Below are 22,717 nucleotides of genomic sequence, written 5' to 3'. Positions count from 1 at the left end.
CTATTTTCAGCCTTCTAAGCAGCAAGGATGACATGTATGAGCCCCCATGCCCAGTCCTCGTTCTGTTTATGTGTCTTTTTTTTTTTTTTTAAATTTTTAAACCAGGGCTGAGAGCCGAACCCACGGCCTTGCGCGCGCCAGGCGGGCGCCCTTCCGCTGGGCTAAACCCCCAGCCCCCCCTCGTTCTGTTTAAAGGTACTGGTCCCTACCAAATTCTTGGAGGAAGACTGCATTTTTAACATAGGTGCCAGAATTTTCTACCCTTCTGCGATGAGGAAGTGTTTCTTTAATGCATCGGGGAAGCACCATTTTGAAAGTCTCCTAAGCAACTAGGCTTTCTGTGTATGAGAAGAGATGCCAACTTCCCCTTTCCCTACAATAAAATAAGCTACATACCCTTTCAGAGGGCTTAGGGGACCCAAGGCCCATCCATGGTCCTAGATTAAGAACCCATGAATTTGGGAATATACAAACATTATTCATATGTTTCATACTTTGACAGAAGCACAAATTCAGTTCATAATACCTCTCATTTGGTCATTAATCTGTCACGGGAACTGCACAACATGCTCTTGTAAAATATATGCTACTTATCAGCCTCTGGAGCAGGCAGAGGCCTGCTGTTGCCAAGGCCAACAGAGAAAAATCGTGAGAGTGGTAGTCCCCAGGGGAGGGAGGGAGGAAGGCAGGCCATAGAGCTTGCTCGTTATGAGCTCAGGCTTCATGGGTGGACAGACTTCTCTTCTTTTCCTGGCTTTGCCAGTGACTTACTATGTGAGCAAGGCAAGCAGACTAATTTAAGTTTCAGCTTCCTCATCTGCCAAAATCCAAATAGTTGTTTGTAAGAATGATGGTTAGGTGGATCAAATAATAGAAAATGTATGTCCAATGCTCAGAAGATGTCCTAACACAGAGTGGGGTCCTTTCCATAAACAAAATGATGTTATTATGATTGACTCTGGCATGAATCAAGACACAGAACAATGCACTGAACACAAAAAGCATGAAATCTACTGCCCTTTAAGAAGGAGCTGGGGTTCAATATGGCTTAGGAAGGCAGTGCAGCCAGGCACTGTTTTCATGCCTGTAATCCCACCTACTCAGGAGGCTGAGATCTGAGGATTGTGATTAGAAGCCAGCCTGGGCAGGAGATTCTGTAAGACACTTATCTCCAACTAATCACTCAAAAAGAGGAAGTGGTCCCAGGGCTCCACTAACCTAGCCTTGAGCAAAAAAGCTTACGACAGAGCCGAGGCCCTGAGTTCAAGCCCCTCGACCACCATCCCCACCACTACCACCACCACCACCAACAAAAAAGAAAGCTGGGTGCCAGTGAAATAGGGTGACTGCCATCTTGGCCACATGGTCGATGGTAGGGTCTTCATGAATGGGGGCGGGGTGGGGGAGGGGGGAGGGAATGATGTCCTGCCTCCCTGGTGGCAGGGGGTGGGCACTGGCTGATAGGTTAGTAAACCTGTCAGTCTGGTGCTGGGACTGGGAGTTTCCTGTAACTCTGTCCCCTGACCTAACCCTATTTAGGCCCAGACCAGTTGAGACAGCACTATGCCACGCCACCGTGCCTCTGTGCTCATGTCCTGTCTCTTTTTCAGTCACCATGGCATTCCACTTCAGCTCTCCACTGGAGCTGAATTTGGTTTGTTAGTGTTGTTCTTTCTTTCCTCTCTGGCCTTCATGGCTCTGTTTTCTAGCAGTGTTAAATGTATTTGCTGGCTGCTGGTCTTTGAGACAAGAGACTCACAGCATGCAGCCTTTTAACAAAGACTCCTCATTTAATCTTTCAAAATGAGGCTTCTCTGCTTTCTCACCCTTGCAACACTGGTGGCTCACACCTGTGAGACTGAGATCTGAGATCATGGTTCAAAGCCAGACTGGACAGAAAAGTCTGTGAGAGGGGCTGGGAAGGTGGCTCAGTGGTAGAGCGCTTGCCTTGCATGCTCGAGGCCCTGGGTTCGATTCCTCAGCACCACATAAGCAAAAAGAAAAAAGCTGGAAGTGGCGCTGTGGCTCAAGTGGTAGAGCGCTAGCCTTGAGTTGAAGAGCTGAGGGATGAGCCCAGGCCCAGAGTTCAGGCCCCACGACCGGACCCAAAAAAAAAAAAAAAGAAAAGTCTGTGAGACTCTGATCTCCAAATCACCAAAAAAGTTGAAAGTGGAGCCGTGGCTCAAGTGGTAGAGCATCAGCCTTGAGTGAAAAAAGCTAAGGGACAGTGCCCAGGCCCTGAGATCAAGTCCCAGTATCTAAATAAATAAAAAAATAAGATCAGAGGCACGAGTAGTGGAGGTAGCAGTGGAATGTTAGTAGCTCTGCATAGCCAGACTGAAGCCTATTGTGGGATGAGTGGACAAAATGGGAGTAAGAGGAGGTCTGGTACACAAAGGAGAGCTAAACGCCAAGGCACTGTGATATAGGATTAAAGGAGGTGACACAGGCAACTTCCTGTTTAAAGATGCTTTGGGCAGGGACTACATAAACTCAGAACGACTCTGAGAGGAGAAAGCAGGGCTTATTGCCTCATTTTACTGATAAGGGGTTGAGGCATAGAGAAATGACTCATTCAAAGTCAAGGACCCAGTGATGACACCCAGAGTCAGCACAAGAATGTAGACCAGGCGCTACCTGGTTTTTACTTATCTGTGTAGCATGACCAGTGCTGAACACAGTTTGTGGCACTTAAGAAATCTGTAACTGAACTGGGCGCCAGTGGCTCCTACCTGTAATCCTAGCTACTTAGGAGGCTGAGATCTGAGGCTAGGAAAAGTCCGTGAGACTCTTATCTCCAATTAACCACCAGAAGACCAGAAGGGGTGTTATGGCTCAAGTGGTAGAGTGCTCGCCTTGAGCTGAAGAGCACAGAGACAGTGACCAGGCCCAGAGTTCAAGCCCCACAACCAACAACAACAAAAAAAAAAGAGAAGAAAAGAAAAGAAATCTATAATGTATTAGGAATTGAACTGACTTGGGGAAAGACTATGGATACCTGGGCAGAGATCAATACAAGGCAGGCCAAAAGAGCACAGGAGTTTGAGGGGCACGAGCTGCAGCTGCTTTAAAGAAAGCGGCTTCTCTCTGACTATATCCCTGCTGTGCTCACCTGCTCTGGGTCACAAGCAGACAGAACCAGGATAAGGAATGGTGCTCTTAACTATCTGAAACAAACATTTCATTTAATTGGTTAATCTTTAATTTGTTCAAATAGTTTATATTTCTTCAAGAATCATGAAACGGGATTAGGCACGTGGTTCTGTGGTTCTATAATGAGAATGTTTTCCTAAAATACAAGCAAAAATTAGTAGCTGAGGTCCCAGAAGGCGAAGACCAAGGGGAATCACCTCGTTAAAGAAAGGAAAGCAGGACTTCTGCTTTCCCGTAACGACTGGCAGCATTTAGAACTGACTTCACAGAAAGAGGCACCTGCTTCCCACTCACAAGTGTCCTCACAAAACCCAGCTCCAGAGAACAAAGAAAGAAAGAAAACTAGTCCTGTCTAGGACTATAAGGACAGCTAAATTTAGCCATGGTGTATGGTGGGTAAATCAACTCCAAGCTACAGACTGAACTGCCTGTCATTACATGACCATTACCAAAAGGATCCAATACATAAGCAGCTCTGACCACATTCATTAAACACAATTACTGCAACCACTGATTTTAGAGTCTTTAATCTCCTAGAATCAAAACCTAACTCTATCACTTACTAAGACCCTTTAGGAATTAGAATTACTTCAATTCTCTAAGCCTTACTACACACATATCTAAACAGATAACCTGAGGTCCTGATAAGGATTAATTCTGTCTGTGAGGGCATCACGTAAGAGTCTAAGAACACACACACAGAAAAGCCTGATAAGGTCACTGGGAAGGTGGCTCAGTGGTAAAGCGCTTGCCCTGCATGCTTGAGGCCCTAGGTTCGATTCCTCAGCACCCGTAAGCAAAAGAAAAGCCTGATAAAGTCATTGTCCTCATTAACCTTAAAGTCCTAATACATACTATCTACACACATTATCTGAACAGATAATAAAATTCAAATAGAATTTCTTTTAGTTCATGAATAAAAATTTCCTTCAAGGTAAATGCTGCTACCTACCAAAAAGCTTCCTGTTTCTTTTTCTTTTTTTTTTTTTGGGGGGGGAGGGGGGGTCCAGTCGTGGGCCTGAACTCTGGGCCTGGGCGCTGTCCCTCAGCTCTTCAGCTCAAGGCTAGAGCTCTACCACTTGAGCCACAGCGCCACTTCCAGCTTTTTTCTTTGTGTTTATGTGGTGCTGAGGAATCGAACCCAGGGCCTCAGGCATGCAAGGCAAGCGCTCTACCACTGAGCTACCTTCCCAGCCCAAAGCTTCCTGTTTCTCCAAATGAAAAATGGTTAAGATCACATTATTGGAGATATTAATTGCTATTTGATTTTTTTTTTTTTTTGCCAATCCTGGGGCTTGAACTCAGGGCCTGGGCTCTGTCCCTGAGCCTCTCTGTGCTCAAGTCTAACACTCTACCATTTGAGCCACAGTGCCACTTCTAGCTTTTTTGAAGTAGTTTATTGGAGATGAGAGTCTTATGGGGTTTCCTGCCTGGGTTGGCTTTGAACCACGATCTTCAGATCTCAACTTCCGGAGTAGCTAGGATTACAGGCTTGAGCCACTGGCTGCTACTTGATTTTTATAATAAAGTCTTTTCTTATTGATAGTTTAAAGGTGAACACACTTTATATTTGAAGTAACAAATTGCAAGGAAGCAATGGTTCAGAAATTCCAATTCCCTTTGGGCAGAATTCTATAGCAAAGAAGACAAGTGTTCAAAGTTGGCCTGGAGAACTCACCAAGCCACCTCTTACATACAGCACAGTTCCAGTTTCTTCTACCTAGCATTTCACACTGGTCTTGTTCTAAAAAATTCTTATACAAATATAAGGAAAGAACTTCCCTCTCATATTCCTTTCATTCTTTTCCTTCCTTTCCTTTCTCCTCCTTCCATCTTTCCCTCTTCCCTGCAACTACCCTTATAGGTCTTGTTCTGTAGCCCAGGCTAGCCTGGAACTTGAGATTGAGATTCTTTGGCCTCAGCCTCCCAAGAGCTAGGATTACTCAGGCGCCACATCTGATCTCTCTTAATTCTTAAATTAAAAAAAAAATCTTGGAAAAAACTTATGTTAAGTGAAGAAAGCTAGACCAGGAGAAATTTGTGGTAGATAGAATATACCTATAAATCTATAAGTAAACACAGTTGTGCTGGTGCAATAGTTGTTACAAACAAATTAAGAATAATAGACTGGGGGCTGGGAAGGTGGCTCAGTGGCAGAGTGCTTGCCTTGCATGCATAAGGCCCTCGGTTCGATTCCTCAGCACCACATAAGCAGAAAAAGGCAGAAGTGGGGCTGAGGCTCAAGTGGTAGAGCGCTGATATATAGCTGAAGAGCTGAGGGACAGCACCCAGGCCCAGAGTTCAGGCCCCACAACTGACCAAAAATAAAGAAAAAGAATAATAGACTGTGTGGAGAGCTCAAATAGTATAATCTTTTAGAAAGACTAAGTCAAAGCTCAACAAAGTAAGTACCAGGAATGGGTACATCCAAGGTGGGAGGGGCTGAGGGGAGGGGAGTACACAAACAAAGGGGGATAGTTGGGGAGAATGCAATCAAGAATTCTATGTATAGCAGGGGTGCGGGGTGGGGGGCTCACTCCTGTAATCCTAGGTACTCGGGAGGATGAGATCTGAGGATCACGGTTCAAAGCCAGCCCAGGCTGCAAAGTCTGTGAGACTCAGCTCCAATAAATCACCAGAAAACTGGAAGTAGTGCTGTGGCTCAAGTGGTAGAGTGCTTGCCTTGAGCTGAAGAGCTGAGGGACAGTGCCCAGGCCCAGAGTTCAAGCCCCATGACCGACAAAAAAAAAAAAAATTAATAAAAAAAAAATCAATGGATTCACTGTGAAATTAAGAAAAGAAAAGTAAGGGAAGGAGTGGGTTGAAGAGGGGTGAGAATGATGACATGGGTGACACAGATCAAGATGCACTGTATTAATCAACTGCTTTGTTATATGGCAACTCGTCTGTACAACTACTTAAAGATAATTTTAAAAAATAAAAACAAAAGACTGAGCAGTGTTTTCTCAATCGCCCTCTAAATACAGATTATCCACAACATACTGTGCATATGAAATGTGGGGCTCCCGAAACCCCCAGGACCTGGAGGAGGAACTGGGTATTAGCAGTCGAAATGATTTATCTATCTCAGGTCATCTGACCCCAAAAGAGTAATGAATTCAATAAATAGTTAAAATCAACCTTGATACATGTTATTTTAAGAACATGAAATCTAACTCCTCAAGAAATAAAAGATTTGTCTCAAGTTAGTCTGCTTTAAGAATACAGGGAAGGGGAGGGTAAAAAGGCCCAGAAAAGCCAGATGTAGATAGGAGAGAGACCCATGGGCACAGGGGATGCAGACCTTTGTGAGCAACACACCCATTTTGTGGCCATTTTGGAGACTGCCACATCATGTTTAAATCTCACTGAACTTTTGCAGTAAGAGGAACTGAGTGGACAGCATTGAGAATGTGCAGTCTGAAGGCTTGAGCTCTCCTAGTATCGCCTGGGTCCCCCAGGACTTGGCCAGCCCTACCTGATTGGGTGCTGTGAGGAAGAACGACAGGAACATCAGAAGCTCCAACAATGACCACATACTACTTCCTTTCTTAGACAGGCTTTCTAGGCATCTTCAGATGCAAGGTAGTCACAATCCTCACAGTGAATAAACTGAGCTACAATTTAACATTTAACAGAATAGGACATCAATGAGCCAGCATTTCCTTTGCAAATTCCATCCTAAAAAGTTCAACAACTGGTTTCCACATCACTCATGTCCTGAACGTCCTTTTCTCCCCAAGGGGGCTCAGGTGCACTGTCTGTACTTGCTCCACAGAGCAGGGCTTGCGATGTGTTTGCCTGCAATCCCTCTTTACTCTCAGTCAGCAATAACCACTGTGAATGACCACTTGGCAGTAACTGACTCAGCCAATGCTTTGTCTCCCTGATATTTCTTGGTGTTAAGTATACCTGTAAGACAACCAGTCATCACTAAACTGTATATACTGTATCTCATCTTTTAGCAGAACAACTTTTCTGTCATGTCCTGATAAAACTTAGGCTTTCTATGAATTGCAGAAAAAAATTACTGTCTCACTTAGGGGGAATCATTCCAGGTGTACCTCAAATATACAAAAGTTCCCCAAGCGGGAAGAACTGGAAAGATTTCACATCTAGGCATGAAATAGACATACTGTACAGACATAGTGAAGGAACTTGGTTAGCCATAACTCATTGAAAACACAGGCCAGGAATAAAAACACATCAGATGCTATATATTTGTACTGTAAAAATAAAGGCCACAGATCCGGGTGCTGGTGGCTCACGCCTGTAATCCTAGCTACTCAGGAGGCTGAGAGCTGAGGACCCAGGTTCAAAGCTAGTCGGTGAGACTTTTATTTCCAATCAACCACCAGAAAACTGGAAGTGGCAACTGTGGTTCAAGTGGTTGAGTGCTTGCCTTGAGATGAAGAGTGCAGGGACAGCGCCCAGGCCAACAACAACAACAAAATAATAATAATAAAGGACCTATTATTAAGGTGCTTGAAAGTAATAAAAAAAATACAGAAGGTAAAACTTCTGGCTGAAAGCTGGTTTTAAGTCCTGCTGGCTGAAACCTTCTTTGTAAAATACTGAGTAGAAACTCAACAGCACATATATGCATTCATTGAATTGGTATTTATATACCAGATCTTATTTTGCTGTTAAGGATTTGGCAGTGAGCACGATGCCAAAAAGTCCCTTCTGCTGCTGAGCCTCCTTTCCAGTGGGGGAAGCTGTGACAGAAGTTAATGGCATAGAGAGCTTCCACAGAAAGCCCTGACATCGCTTCCCTCATACCTGAGCCGGAGAAGGGATGAAATAAGAGTGTTGCCACACAGACAGCCAGGCCAATATGAGAACCACAAGAAACAGCTGATTATTCAAAGGCCTGAGGGTGAACATACTTAGCAGGTCTGACAATGGCGGCAATCAGGGGGTCTGACGTGGAAAGGGCAATGGAGAGAACCATAGGAGAGGGAATCAGGAATCAGAGAAAGTCAGACACTGACAAGGCCAGACCTTGTGGACAATGTATGTGACTGCCAGACCTTGTGGGCCGGGTCAGAACTCCTCAATTCTGCAGTGAGATGAGGCATACTAGAAGGTTTTAAGGGAGGGAAGGGGTGGAGAAAAGCCAGGGGCATGACAGTGAGATGGGGATGTTCCTGACAGCTGGGATGTGGAGTGTGAAGATGTAATGGAAGAAAGAGTCATGGGTGTCAAGAACCCGAGATGGGGATATTGGAGAACAGCATGTTTTTTTTTTTTTTTTTTTTTCTTTTGTAGGGGGAGAAATAAGGAGCAAAAAAGAGGCTCCTTTCTTGTGTGCTGAGCCAGGGTGAGGTGGGGAAGTTCTGTCAGAACCGTGCTTAGTACAAACCTATTTTCCTTGAGCACATTTGTGGATATTATCTGGTGATTGCTTGAAAAACCAGAGAAGAACTTATTATAGCAGTGGCTATCATTTCTTGAACCCTTACTAATGTCCAGGCACTACGATATTGTAGCTAATTTGCACATACACTTTCCCTTAACCACAGCACTTACACATAGTTACATCTTAATTTGAAGAGAAATTTCAAGGACTAATTTCTAGAAGTTCTCTTTCTTGCTTTCAAATAATCTCATTTTACTCATTTTGTATTTTTACTGTCCCTTAGGCTAATAGGAAAAGTTTTTGTATTCTCCTGTTAACAGAGCAAGAAACCACTGCCAAGTTCTAGCTGTATGTAGTTCTCAGTTTCAGATGGCTCCTGGAAGCCCCAAATCATGCCCTCTATACATGCTGTGTATGAGCAGTAGAACACTAGGAATGAGTGGTCCCAGAATCCTTTGGGATGTGGAGGTATCCATTTATATATTATTACCTTTGAACTGCTTTCTTCCAAGTACCTGTAGCTTTCTTTTTCATTTCAAATGCATCTAGGTTATTTAAACATTAGTTAGGTTATACTGTATCTAGTCTTGTTATGTGTTAAAAGAAGTAAGTGCCAGGAACTGGTAGTTCTTGCCTATAATTATACTTAGGAGGCTGAGATCTGAGAACGAGGTTCAAAGCTACCCAGACAGGCAAGTCGTGAGACTCTTATCTCCAATTAACCAATAGAAAACTGGAACCAGAGCTGTGACTCAAAATGACAGAGTGATAGACTCAAAGCAAGAGAGCTCAGGGACAGTGCCTAGGCCTTAAGTTCAATCCCCACGACTAACCAAAAAAAAAAAAAAAAAGCAGAAGGAGCAAAAGGAGGAGGAGGAAAAGAAAAGTAGCATGAATTACCTCAATCTGACACTTAAACAGAATTTTACAGTATTATTTACAGATAAAGGAATGAAACCTTAAATAAGACTGGAGCAGCTTGGACTTCAGACTCCTGAGGCCAGGGTTCTGGCTCCATTTTAAAAAGGATACAAGTTTAGTCTGGCATAACCGTCTTGACCTACTGATCCTACTTTTTCTATCTGGAGTTATAGAAAGTGAACATAACTATCTTTTAAGTACCATATGCTTATCTAAATACAACTATATATTCTGCACCCTCTACTTGCCTCCACACCAAATTCCAAACAAAACCAAGCTCCCCCTCAGATCAGAGAATGCTCAAATCTCTTATATAAAATGGTAGAGTGTTGGCATACAACTTGCACAATTCTTTCATATACTTTACCTAATCTTGGGTGACATATAATATCTAGTACACTTGAATGCCATGTAAATAGCTGTTCAAGTGCATTACTTATGAAATAGTGACAAGGAATGTCTATAAATGTGCAATTTTTCTTATTATCTTCAATCCACAGTTGGTTGTGTCTCCAGAGGTGGAACCCACAGATACTCACACCTTACTGCATGTGATGTGTCATAGCCAAACACAGGCACAATAAATACTGTATAAAATTACCTCCAGGCTAACAGGTGCATATGAAATATAAATAACTTTGGGAGTTAGACTCGGGTTCCATCCACAAGATGCTGCATTTATAAATACACAAATATATCAAAATTTTTTTTAAAAATATTGAAATCGAAATCATGGCAGTAAGCAACTGGGATAAGATATTCTCAACCTAGGTTATCATATTACATCTTATAAAGGGTAATAGTTTCACCAGGAAAATGTAAGACATTTACTGAGAAGACTCTTTACTAATGCAAAAATTTTATTACCTTCATGTTGCAAGCTAATTCCATTAGTTTTTTAGCATTTTCTTCTGAGCGGTATCTTTTAGGAAGCTGAACCCTGAAGAACTTCAAGGCGCCTTCAAAGTCTGTCAATAGCAGGTCATCCCTGGAAGTCTTGAAGAAAGTAAGAAATTACATATAGAAAACAGGTTTGACCTGAAGAGACACAAGAAGCATTTTATGATTCTGGTTTTAAAAGAGTCACTTACTTGTACATTCTCCCTGTTCGGGAAAATGTTAGAGCACAGAAAAAGCTTAGAATGAGACTTTGACAGAGACACTGCAGTGCTTACTGGGGAGGGCAGACAATGCGGCTCGCAAAGGGACACATACCTTTAGCAATCCAAGGGCGACATTAAAAATGCCACTTATTCCCTGAAGGAGAAAAGACAAGAAGAACATGTTCAGTGTTCTGCGTAGACTGTTCTGCCATTTTTCTTTGAAATATTCCACCATTGTAGAGAAACCATGAAACGTAAGTAAAGAATGTACTGTACTGGACCTATCTTGAAAAGCAAAGGCTGTGGCGTATGACTAAAAAGCACTTAAAAGAAGATCCAGCCTCAGGTTTTTCAAAAAGGAGAACTTTTCTAGCCCTATTCTCATATTCAACAAGAAATAATGCTCTTCCAAATAGTCCATAATTCCAAACCAAAAAAAAATAAAAATAAAAAATCAGTCATAAAATCATGTCCTATCAGGCAATTACTAGTGGTGAACTTTCCTGTGTCCTGTGATCACCCATGAACCCTACATCCCAAAACTGAATTTGCTCTGGGCTCCCTCAGAGTTGATATTCTTCATCTGACTAATCTGGGAAACATAAAGGCAAGGAACACACACAGGGAGGGGAGGCACTAACACCCCATCAAAGTAATCTGCAAGTTTCTAGAGCTCTGTTTCTGTAACTAATTCCCCCTGAGGGTTTTCTGAGATAATTAGTTATAAAGTTTATGCAAATCCCTTAGTATACCACCTGGACCTCAGTGATTACCTAACAGATGGTTGTTCACATTTGTGACAACAAAATTTACAGGCTTGATACCAGATTTGTGATTATATAAATTATGTCATATCCAAATAAATCTGGACTTGGAGGCAGGTTAGAATAATAGTATATTGTTAACTTTTTTTTCCAGTCCTGGGCCTTCAACTCTGGGCTGGGGGCCCTGTCTTTGAATTCCTTTCTGCTCGAGGCTAGTGCTCTACCACTTGAGCCACAGCACCACTTTTGGCTTTTTTTGTGGTTAATTGCAGATAAGAGTCCCATGAACTTTCCTGCCTGGTTGCCTTTGAACTGTGATCCTCAGATCTCAGCCTCCTGAGTGACTAGGATTGCAGTCATGAGCCACTGGCGCTTGGCTTATGGATTTTTGTATGCTTTGAATGTAGTACAATCCCAACAAAAAGTATAGTACAGATATGTATGTGTCTACAGATGTTCAAGTACATAAAATGAAAAAACTATGTCTATGACATACTTGTATTATTCAACATATACATCTAGATCCATTATACACATAATACTCTGAATAGAAAAACATCATATTCCACATAGAAATCATACATATAAATATATGAATGCAAAGAAAGACTCAAAGAATCCACACAAAACTGTTATAAAGCAGGATCCTGGGAGTGTTTTATCTTGTAAAGTTTCTATAACAAACATTATTTTATAGTTTGTTCCTCAACAGGTATGTACCCTTCAAAACCCCAAATTATGATATATCAAGGACTGTTATTTATGCTAATATATTTATTTTCTTTAGTAGTAACTCCCTCATTTCTAGCAAATTCCTACCCAGACTAAAACAACACAACGCAAGAAAAAACTCCTTGGTGGCTGGTGTGGTCATTTAACTAAGTTTTGGTTACTCCATAAAAATGTTGGGTATAATTTCCAAGGTTTCTTTTAAAAAGAGAAGATGTAAAGCCAGGCATAGTGGAACATGCTTATAACTGCAGCACCTGGGAGGATATCAGAGTAGGATTGAGAGTTTAAGGCCATACGGGGCTACGAAGTGAGGAATGGGGAGGTGAGGAAGATGCCCTGGACACCGCCCACCCCCACTCATCCCAGCCTAAACACAACACAAAGACTAGAGTTCTACTCTATCTAAAGACAAGACCATCCTCTGGAAAGATAGACTACTGCCAACTCTGCCTATCTACGTGAGAAAGAAACCTCTATTGAACTTAGTCACTGTGATTTTATTTTATACTTTTTAACAAATGTAAGCATTAGTTTAGACTGCATAAGGGCCATTTTGGTGTGGATTTCCCAGAACTAACATAAGACTGACTGTTTTGACAAAGTTCACACTGGGCATTGACAGAATTAATACTTACCTCACATAGGAGCAGGTCGATGATATGGAAGACCATGTAGAGAGGGAATTTTGCAGTAAAAAGAGTAAGAAACCACTGGGAGGCATACATGTGTGCTTCAAGGCTGATATCCAGGAAGTGGTTGTACAGGTCAGGAATGTATTCCTGAAATAGCAAACTAATTAGATTTGGGCACACATGCAGCTAGCTGTCCTACTGTGTCTCACGGGGCTCACAAATCTGCCAGCAATTGGTAAAAAAAAAAAAAAAAAGTCACATACTTGTGTTTTTCTAAAAATCTCCAAAGTGCTCAGAAGAATACTTATCTGGTGTTAAGCTGGCATTCAACTCTCCCTTTACACACCATGAAGTAGGTCTGAAGAGGAAGCCCTCCAATAGCGAAAAGTATTTGGAAAGCTACTTTTTATTTCTAAGTTATGAAATGTCTGGGAAAGTGGGTTTCACTTCTGTTATGAGATTCCCAACCAGTCAGAGCCTGATGAATATTTCTTCATTGGCTTTGCTATGGAAAAGGTCTCTACAGTCATTTCTTCTTTTGGTTATTTATAAGACTGAAAACCAAACTCACACCCACCAGGTTCGCACTGTTAGATCTTAGCATTCTCATCACATAGTGAGACATGACAGAAATAAAACCCATCCTTTTCCACAGATGGTATCATGTCCTTAATCTAGCTCACCTTGTCCTGCATCTTTATAAAGTCCAACTCAGGTTGAATTCTCCTTACCTGCATCAGGTGCTCCAACTGGTAAAATTTGCAATGCAAATCTTCAAAATTCTGCTTGAAAAGTTCCCTGAGACCATAGTCAAACATGATCTTGACTAGAACACTAAATGCCTGCTCTTCAGGCATCTGTAACAGATAGGCAATGGGGGGAGAGAAAAGGGTGGGTCGTGAATCACAGAGCACTCTGCATATTAAATTCATCTTTCATTTGTCTTACCAGGAGATGAAGTGGCATATGAAGACTCAGGCCTAAAGCTCTATTTTATAATATTTATTCACTCAGCAAAGAAATGTGTAATGATGCCTACTGTCTGCCAGCACTGCTGCTGCCCTCCAAGAGCCTCCCTACAGCTAGAATAAATTAACTGTGATGAACCAGAAAGGATCGGTAGGATCACAGTGAGGCCTGTGTCTCTCGCAGGAAGTCAGGGAACAAGCTTTGTGTGGAAGACAGGACTTGAGAAGATCAGGCTGATACCCAGAATAGGTCTCATCGTTCACAAACTGGAACGCCTCAGTTCTATCTGTTATCTCCCTCAGTTCCTAATAGTCACTCTAATACAACTATAGTTATTCTCCCTCTTTGGCAAAAACATAGCTTGCTGGAGAATATTACATATTCTAAGGCTTGTAAGAATGCTTACAGTGCTATAGTACTTTTTGCAATAACGGTCAAAGTGCTACAAAAACTCCACTTCCACTTACAATAAAATGTGGATTCATCCAGAGATTTATAGAAAACTATTTTTTGAGAAACTGGCAAGATGTCTAGTTTTCAACACAGAAGAAGAGCACTGGCTATGTTATTTAAGGCTTGGTGTGACTGCAGCAAACTTTCAAAAAAGTCAAGAAGGTGGGCGAGCTTCTATGGAACAAGATGATGGAGCAGCTCAGAGCACAGAAATCACCAAGAATAAAACAGCTAAAGAGCAAATCAGATCAGGCAGTAACTGAAAAGAGCACAGCAGATTATTATTGGAAAGGTAAGAGTGGCTGGGACAGAAGAAAGACCAATCTTCCGAGGGGTTTGGCATGAAAGGCAGCTTCACTCTCTTCCTGTGAGGAAAAGGGAGCCTGAGCCGCGAGGCATTTCTCAGGCCGGGCGGCTGATCCACGGCACACAAACACTTAGCAGCACAGAGCTCAAAACAAGACACTGAGAGTTTGGGAAAGCTATTTTCAAGGTGTTATGATATTACATGGGGATAAATGTTCTTGGGCTTAATCTGTGAAGGAAGCTAAACCTCAGGATTCTGAGCTACGATGTCTGACTAAAACACAACAAAAAATGATCTCATTATTAATATCAAAGTTTGGCATACTTTTACATGACCACAATACCACCAAGCTGAGTTCACAAGAAGAAACAAGGTGGCTTTTGTTTTACCCACATGGCGACTGTCACAATATGTCACCAAGTCTTGGCTTCCCAGGGCTGAGGAAAACAATGTGCGGGCTCTCTCCTGGCCTCAGGCCCCCTCTCCCCTCCACACGGCTACTGTCCGCTGCCTTCCTCTAATTCCTTCTATACGCAAGTGCTTCCCCACGTCAGGGCTCTTACATACTTTGCTATCTCTTTTGCCAGCAATGTTCCACTCTTTTCTCTCCTGCTTTAAAAATAACTATTATTTCCATAGCAACATAAAAAAGGAAAAAGTTAATGGTACTGAAACTTGCAAAAGAGAATGACAGTCCCTGTTTTTCAGGATGCAATGCAAAGGTTAACTCCCCAGAGGAGGTTTAAATCTTTAATGAGGCTCTCTGTTTTATTCTTACATTTGCCAAAACTCTTATTTTACCTTCATGACACCCCTGAAATTCCTAATGACAGACTTGCAGAATTATCTGCTTACAGCTAGGTAGAATCATTAACTCTCTACCATGTCTACAATTCACCTGTGACCTTCAACATTGCCCTCATAAACTCTGCAGACATCAGCTGTCCACAAATTTTAAATTATAGGAGGAATCCTTCAAGATGTAATATATTAAGAATGTGGAGTACCTTACAAGACAGTTTGCTTGAATTTTCTGAAACTATCACAGTCCTGGAATACATTTTTTTAAAGGTAAGAAGGTAGTTTAGATTAAAAGAATAAAGACTGCCGGGTGCTGATGGCTCACTCCTGTAATCCTAGCTACTCAGGAAGTTGAGATCTGGGGATCATGGCTCAAAGCCAGCCCAGGCAGGAAAAGTCTGTGAGACTCTTACCTCCAATTAATCACCAAAAACCCAGTACTGGCACCAGAGAAATAAAGTCAGAAAACCCTAGCTTATCAATATAAAGATATTCCTGGAATATTTTATATTCCACACTTACCCTGTGACTCTGAATATTTCCTGGCAGACTTTCACCTAGTCCTTTTGGTAATGATACTAACAGCTGACATTTATTAAGCATCTACTATATGCAAGGCAGTATATTAAACACCTTACATGCATTGTATCTGGGGTATGTGTAGTGTATATGTGCTCAGATCAAACCTAGAAAATGTCAAGTGCCAGTGTCTTATACCTGTAATCCTAGCTACTCAGGAGGCTGAGATCTGAGGATTGTTGTTTGAAGCCAGCACCGGCAGGAAAGTCCATGAGATTTTTATCTCCCATTTATCATCAGAAAACTGGAAGTGGCACCGAGGCTCAAATAGAGCACTAGCCTTGAGTGAAAAAGCTCAGGGACGGCGCCCAGGCCCTGAGTTCAAGACTTACAACCGACCAAAAAAAAAAAAAAAAGAATAAAGAGAAATGACAACCAAATGTAATGTGTGAATCTTCAGTGGTTAAAAAAAAGGGGGCTATAAAGGAGCTGCTGGGTGAATGGGAGAAAACCGAATGTGGACTGTGTGAGACATTGCTGATCAATGTCAGTGATCGACATCATGTGACGATTATGTGGCAGAATGCCCCTGTCCTGGTACTTAGGAGTGAAATGTGTTGGTGTTTGTCTACTTCCCTTCAAAAAATAATGTTTTTTCCCCAATAAAATATAAAACAGAATGATAATCTCTGTGCAAGACCTTAATAAAATATTTTTTAAAAAAAACATAAAACACGTGGAAACAAAGAAAGAGGGAGATGAAAAGAGAGATGATGGGTGCGGAAAACACTGATGACAGTACTGAATATGGGAGAGTCAGCTTAATGTGAGTTCATCATTCGTAGGATTTAAAAGAAAACTGAACATCTGGAGGGTAAAGATCTTTGTCAAATGAACACACAAATAACATAATAATAAAGAAACTTATCTTTGTTGCTCTTCACTTATCCAATATGTAAATCCCCAAACAAATATTAGTGACAGTGGCTACTTCAGAGACGGGAAAATGTTCTCGAGGGCCAGACAATGTTCAAGTCTATCCAAATCATCCCAATAAAAAGGAAGAGTATCATTTATTACCAGTGCTTTTCTTCTTTGATGATACAAAATTAAGGAAAAAGGATCCAGGTATATCTGAGAATGTGGCCGAATTCAATCTAAAATTCGGACTAAAGCTTATGTGAACTAAGACAGGACATGTGTAAGCTGTAACAGACGCCTAGTTACTCACATGGAGAAGCAGCACAGCAGCAAGAAATGACTGGCCCTGGCAATAGCCAATCTCTTCATCGTACACAGAATAAGCCTGGAGGTGGGGAGAAAAAACAGGAAGTTTAGCTGAATATAGCCACTCGTGGGCAATGATGGCCCTAGAGGACCTTGAACGCAGGAGCCTGGAGGATGGTACCCAAACCCTACTTGAGCATTATGATGGCCAATGCATAACTTTAAAATCTCTCTCCAATTCGCATTTTTAAAATTTATGATAAATAAAATAGTGACCTTGCCATTTCCTGTGGCTAAGAATTGGAAGAGGCTGAGAACCTACCTGAGCCGTTTTAGGAGATCCTTGTCACTGCTCATATTGTACCCTTAGGATGTCCTTTTCCCTCTTCTCTAACTAAAAAGTGTTTTCTTCCTTCAAGCCTTCAACATGTTCCAAATTGTCCAGAATTAATCCTTCTCTTATCTGTGCCTCTGAGGGCTTATTATTTCATGATTATTATGGCACTGACCGCACTGCACTTCTAGTGTCCATCTTCTCTAGTGGACTAAGGACGGAGGCGATGGCTCTATGCATCTTTCACATAATAGGTGTTCATTAACACTCTCAACATTATTCATTTTTCCTTCTGAGAAAAAAAGCATTTTGGCAAATATACCAAAATATAATCTTTTATTGCCAGTAATAACTTTGCTGATAAGAGTGATTGCTCTGAATTTCTCTGGAATTCTTATTTTTATTTTTCTTGGCTGAAGGTGAGTAATACCCATCTCCTGTGAATATTGAAAACAATACTGGCATCTAACATTCCTGGGGCTTTTAGCTATTTTTCAGAGGTCTGTTGTAATGATGGGTATTGGTCATTCTTATGCAAACTGGTAGAAAAGGGAAACCCTCCAGATTCAGGACGTTATTCCCTTTTGACAACTTACTTCTGGTGAAACTTTCTTTATTCTCCACTTACGTCTTTGTGTGTTAAAGTTCCTGTGTCCCAAGAAAACAACCTTAAGAATTGAGTATGTTAAGAATGTACCTTTTATGAAACTGCTGCACTGCTGCTTATCAGATGACAACTACATTAGTATTATCAATAGGTTTCTATCTTTTAGTCAAAATCTACCTTTTAAAAACAGATGTAATCACTGGACATTGGTGCCTCACACTTATTGTAATCCAGCTATTAAGACAGACCATCATCTGGTTTGAAGCCAGAATGATAAAAAAAAAGTCTGCAAGGTTCTTTCTCGACCAACAGCTGGACATGGTAGTGTGCACCTGCCATTCAATTATGGCAACTTTATACCGAAAAGTAGGTGAATGACAGTCTAAGCAGGAAGTAAGACCCTATCTCAAAACATAAAACCAAATGGAAAAAACCCAGCTGAGTGTCAGTTACTCACACCTATACCCCTAGCTACTAAGGATTGCAGTTTTTGAAGCCAGACAAATCTGAGAGACAAATCTGAGAGATTCTTATTGCAATTAACCAGCGAAAACTTGGAAGAAGAGATGTAGCTCAATGGATGGAGTGGCAGCCTTATTTAGAGCTCAAGGCCCTGGGTTCAAGCTTCAATACTGGCACAAAAGATTGTGGAGGGGAGGTGAAGACCTGACTCCATGATAGAAAGTCTGCCTAGCAAGTATGAGGCCCTGAGTTCAGACCTCAGTACTGCCGAGAAGTAAAAAAAAAGCCCATTTATATCGTATATTCCATTAGACTTTTCCCATCTTTTTACACTTCTCTGATGAGAGGGCGAGGTATACATGAGTCACACGTGTACTTTTCTACAGACAACTTGTGCAGAGAAGGCTTTAGAGAGGATATAATTGGAATACAATGAGGCAACACCTTCTACCTCTCAAAGTAGTAAGAACAAATGTTAGTGCCAATATTGCTAAGATTATATTAAAAATGAATAGTGCTAAGCACTAGTGACTCACACTTGTAGTCCTAGCCACTTAGGAGGCTGATACTGGAGGATTGTGGTTTGAAGTCAGCCCCTGCAGTAAAGTTCAGGAGACTCTTATTTCCAATAAACCACAGAAAACCAGAAGTGGTGCTGTGGCTCAACTGGTAGAGTGCTAGCCTTGAGCAAAAAAATTCAGGAATAGTACTCAGCCTCAAATAGTAACATATGCCAATACAGCTCTTCTTCCTCTTTTTTTTTTTTTTTTGGTTATTGTTGTTGGTCTTGGGACTTGAACTCTGGTGCTGTCCCTCAGCTCTTCAGCTACCAGTTGAGCTACACCGCCTCTCCTGGTTTTCTGGTGGTTAATTGGAAATAAGAGTCTCATGGACTTTCCTGCCCGGGCTGGCTTTGAACCGCAATCCTCAGATCTCAGCTTCCTGAGTAGCTGGGATGACAGGCGTGAGCCACTGGCACCCCGCCAATATAGCTCTTTAGTAATATTTCTGTAGGTCTCAATCTGTGGTTTATTATTTACAAAAATATGTTGAGTTAATCGGCCTTAGTCTCATGCAATTGGCATTATGAACTTGACTTCCTATCCTCATTCAGTCCTGTCACCTCAAGTGCTTAGCATAGAGCTTAACAGGATGAAAATGTATGGAATCTCCACATGAAAAGAACAGAGGGAATATTTTCCAGGTTGACTGAAGAGCCTGGAGGAGTGCATGGAGGCGTGAAAGTATGATGCATCTGGGAGACATTTGAAAGATAAGGTTCATGGGTCTATGAAGCAGCATATGAAAGACAAGACATTTCACTAATTCAACACTTACTAAACCTGCTATATGTCAAGTAATGTGCCAAAAAATGCTGCAGATGTAAGCACATATAAAATGACTTCTGTCTTGGGAAACTTCCCAGTTCAGTGGAAGATAGCGACAAATCAATAAGCGGAGTGCAGTGAGAAGTTCGTGGAGACAAGCAGCAGCAAAGAATAAGGCAGGAAATTATATTATAAAATATTGTCCACAATAATTAAGGAATCTAGGACCAGAAAATGAACTGAGGAGCTCTTACTTCATTTTATTGGGCTAAACACTGAAGGTTCTGTGGCGGCTACAGAAATGATCCAATTCTGGGACAACAGTGTAGCCAATCAAATCTAGGTTAGAACCCAAAGTCAAGGAGGCAAAGTCAAGGTAGTTTTTGGAAAAGTAACATACAACAGGGCCTGAGCAAGGGCACTAGACAATAAATGTACAGTTGTAAAGGACATCAACTGCACCTAACAACCTCAACAAAAGAACTGAAACAGAAATAAGTAGATCTCCAGCAAGATGGTGGCACAGGGAAGGGGGGAACACTTTTAATAAAAAGAGATATGGCAATCAAATATAAAACAGATTTTGCTGGATCCTGATTGCAACCAACTATAAAAGAAAACTCAGGTATATATGAATATAGAGCTGGTTACTAAATGGCATAGATAGATAATAATCTTATTTTTCAAATATGTACAGGGAAAAATTTAGGATTATGATGCCTGAGATCTGCTTTGTAGTACTTTAGGAAAAGAAAAAAAAAGAGGCAGGTAGATGAAGCAACTGTGGCAATATGTTGGCAAATATTGAATCAGTGTGTTTGAACTGTTCCATAATAAAATGTGTTTTAAATGGATTCTACTTTAAGACTTATTTTGTTCCATGTACTGACAGCCTCTGACATGGAGACGATGTGGCAGCCTGGAATTTAGGCTCTGAGCTAATGCAGACTTGGGAAAACCTGCACAATAGTGGGAGGGACCTCTAGCTAGAGGAACTACCAAGTGAACAACTAGGGGAAGACCTCTGTTGTAGGAGCAGGGAACAAGAGAGAAAACAGCAGAGCTGTTGCTAAAGTTGAGAGAGATGAAGGTATAACCAGGAGCAGGGAAAGTCTGACAGAAGGAGTGGCAAGAAGATCACCGACTAGCACGGGTATGTAGGAATGCAGTTCCCTTTTGGGTAGTCTGCAGTAGATGATGGCCACAATGATTGCTTAAGTGGTGGTAATATGATGGAGAAGTGGCTAAATAAGGATGATCAGAGAAGATCATGGCAAAATTATAGCATTGTGTGTCTTATGGAAAACTTAACATTAAACCCAAGAATGATTTCTTTAATCTCTAACTGCCTTTATAGTTCAGATCATCTAATTTAACCATTTAATCTTTTAATTTAGCCTTAATTTCCAGTCTGTCTTAAAACTAGTTGTTACTTTTGTCTTTTTGATCATAAAAATTTAAACAACTTCTTAAAAATATGCAGGGCAAACTTGAAAACTTCAGATTCTAATTTCTTTTTTTTCTTTTTTTGGTCGGTCGTGGGACTTGAACTCTGGGCCTGGGCGCTGTCCCTCAGCTCTTCAGCTCAAGGCCAGCACTCTACCACTTGAGCTACAGCGCCACTTCCGGTTTTCTGGTGGTTTATTGGAGATAGGAGTCTCACAGTCTTTCCTGCCAGGGCTAGCTTTGAACCGTGATCCTCAGATCTCAGCCTCCTGAGTAGCTAGGATTACAGGTGTGAGCCACCAGCGCCCGGCCAGATTCTAATTTCTTATAGTGTTAATGAAGCAAAATTTTTAAAATGGATTATTTAGACTGAAAGGGCTGTCATTTCCTTTAGTGTTCAGGTACCTATTTTATTTGGACAGAAATCAGTACTTAACATCACTTACTATGCTGCAATGCTACACACCCCCTCTGACACATTCCACTGTCGGGCCATGCCCAAAGTGCCAAGTTTAGCATTTACAATGTGAATACCGAAAAGGAGTTTGCAATGTTACAGGGCTCTGAGATTGTTAACTCAATTTTTGAAAGTATAAATGTGAAGTCAGGAGACTGTTGTTTGAAAATCCTGATTGAAAGGGGTTAGGGGATACCAAAAAAAAAGATGCCATTTTATTTCTAATTATTTTCTTTTCTTTCAAGAGTCTAAAATTGTATTGCTACATTTGATTTTATAAAGTCTTCTCCCTCTTTTATCCCCTCATCTTGGAGCATCAAATACAAATTACTCTTCTGTAGTTATCTTTTATATAATTTCAGTCAAAACTGGCCTTTTTATATGAAATACCTTGCATATTTTATATAAGGAATCTTGGCCATCTCCTCCTGTGTCCTTGAAGTAATCATGAGCTGGGAATGTCCGGTTAATATCTCGAGTGATAGCACTGTCCTGGGGGGACTCCTGCGGAAACAGAAAAGCTGATCACGTAAATGCTTGTTGAGGTTTTACGCAAGGTCTCCTCACATGTCCATTCAAATGTTGTCAGGATATGCATAAACACAAGTATGCCCACAGTAACTCTCTTGTAAGGGATCACAAGCAAAATTAGCCAGACTCTGATAACTACCGCATGTTTTCTCTCCAATGCTTAACTTAGATAAAAAAAAAAAAAAAGGAAGAGAACGAGGACTACTTGAAAAGAGGTACGGGGCACAAAAGAGGGTAAGCCAGTAAGTAAGGTAGGCTCAATGGCTCATACCTATAATCCTAGCTACTCAGGAGGCTGAGATCTGAGGAATGCAGTTCAAAGCCAGCCTGGACAGGAAAGTCCATGACTCTTTTTTTTTTGGTCTGGTTGTGGGGCCTGAACTCTGGGCCTGAGTGCTGTCCCTCAGCTCTTCAGCTCAAGGCTAGCACTCTACCACTTGAGCCACAGCGCCACTTCTGGCTTTTCTTTCTTTTTGCTTATATGGTGCTAAGGAATCGAACCCAGGGCCTCAGGCATGCAAGGCAAGCGCTCTACCACTGAGCAACTTCCCAGCAAGTCCATGACTCTTATCCCCAATTAACCACCAGAAAACCAGAAGAGGTGCTGTG

The 22,717-nt window shown here is 41.5% G+C and overlaps 1 protein-coding gene across 5 annotated transcripts in view; it reads right to left on the bottom strand.

Annotated features, from left to right (window-relative positions):
• Positions 1 to 22,717, bottom strand: part of Rabgap1 (RAB GTPase activating protein 1) — a 156,022-nt gene that overhangs the window by 11,814 nt on the left and 121,491 nt on the right. For all 5 annotated transcript variants that reach the window (XM_042678642.1, XM_042678644.1, XM_042678640.1 and 2 more), the window contains exons 14-19: positions 21,968 to 22,081; positions 16,948 to 17,022; positions 13,399 to 13,524; positions 12,671 to 12,814; positions 10,652 to 10,693; positions 10,304 to 10,432 (exon numbers count right to left, since the gene is read on the bottom strand). In XM_042678642.1, the coding sequence (XP_042534576.1) occupies positions 10,304 to 10,432; positions 10,652 to 10,693; positions 12,671 to 12,814; positions 13,399 to 13,524; positions 16,948 to 17,022; positions 21,968 to 22,081 (630 nt within the window). The remainder of the gene's footprint in view (positions 1 to 10,303; positions 10,433 to 10,651; positions 10,694 to 12,670; positions 12,815 to 13,398; positions 13,525 to 16,947; positions 17,023 to 21,967; positions 22,082 to 22,717) is intronic.

Source organism: Dipodomys spectabilis, unplaced genomic scaffold, assembly GCF_019054845.1.
Source record: "Dipodomys spectabilis isolate Male_0828 unplaced genomic scaffold, ASM1905484v1 ptg000046l, whole genome shotgun sequence".
In the NCBI taxonomy this organism is placed as follows: domain Eukaryota; kingdom Metazoa; phylum Chordata; class Mammalia; order Rodentia; family Heteromyidae; genus Dipodomys; species Dipodomys spectabilis.
Note: the sequence above shows the minus strand (reverse complement) of the source record. Positions and strands in the feature narration are given on the sequence as shown.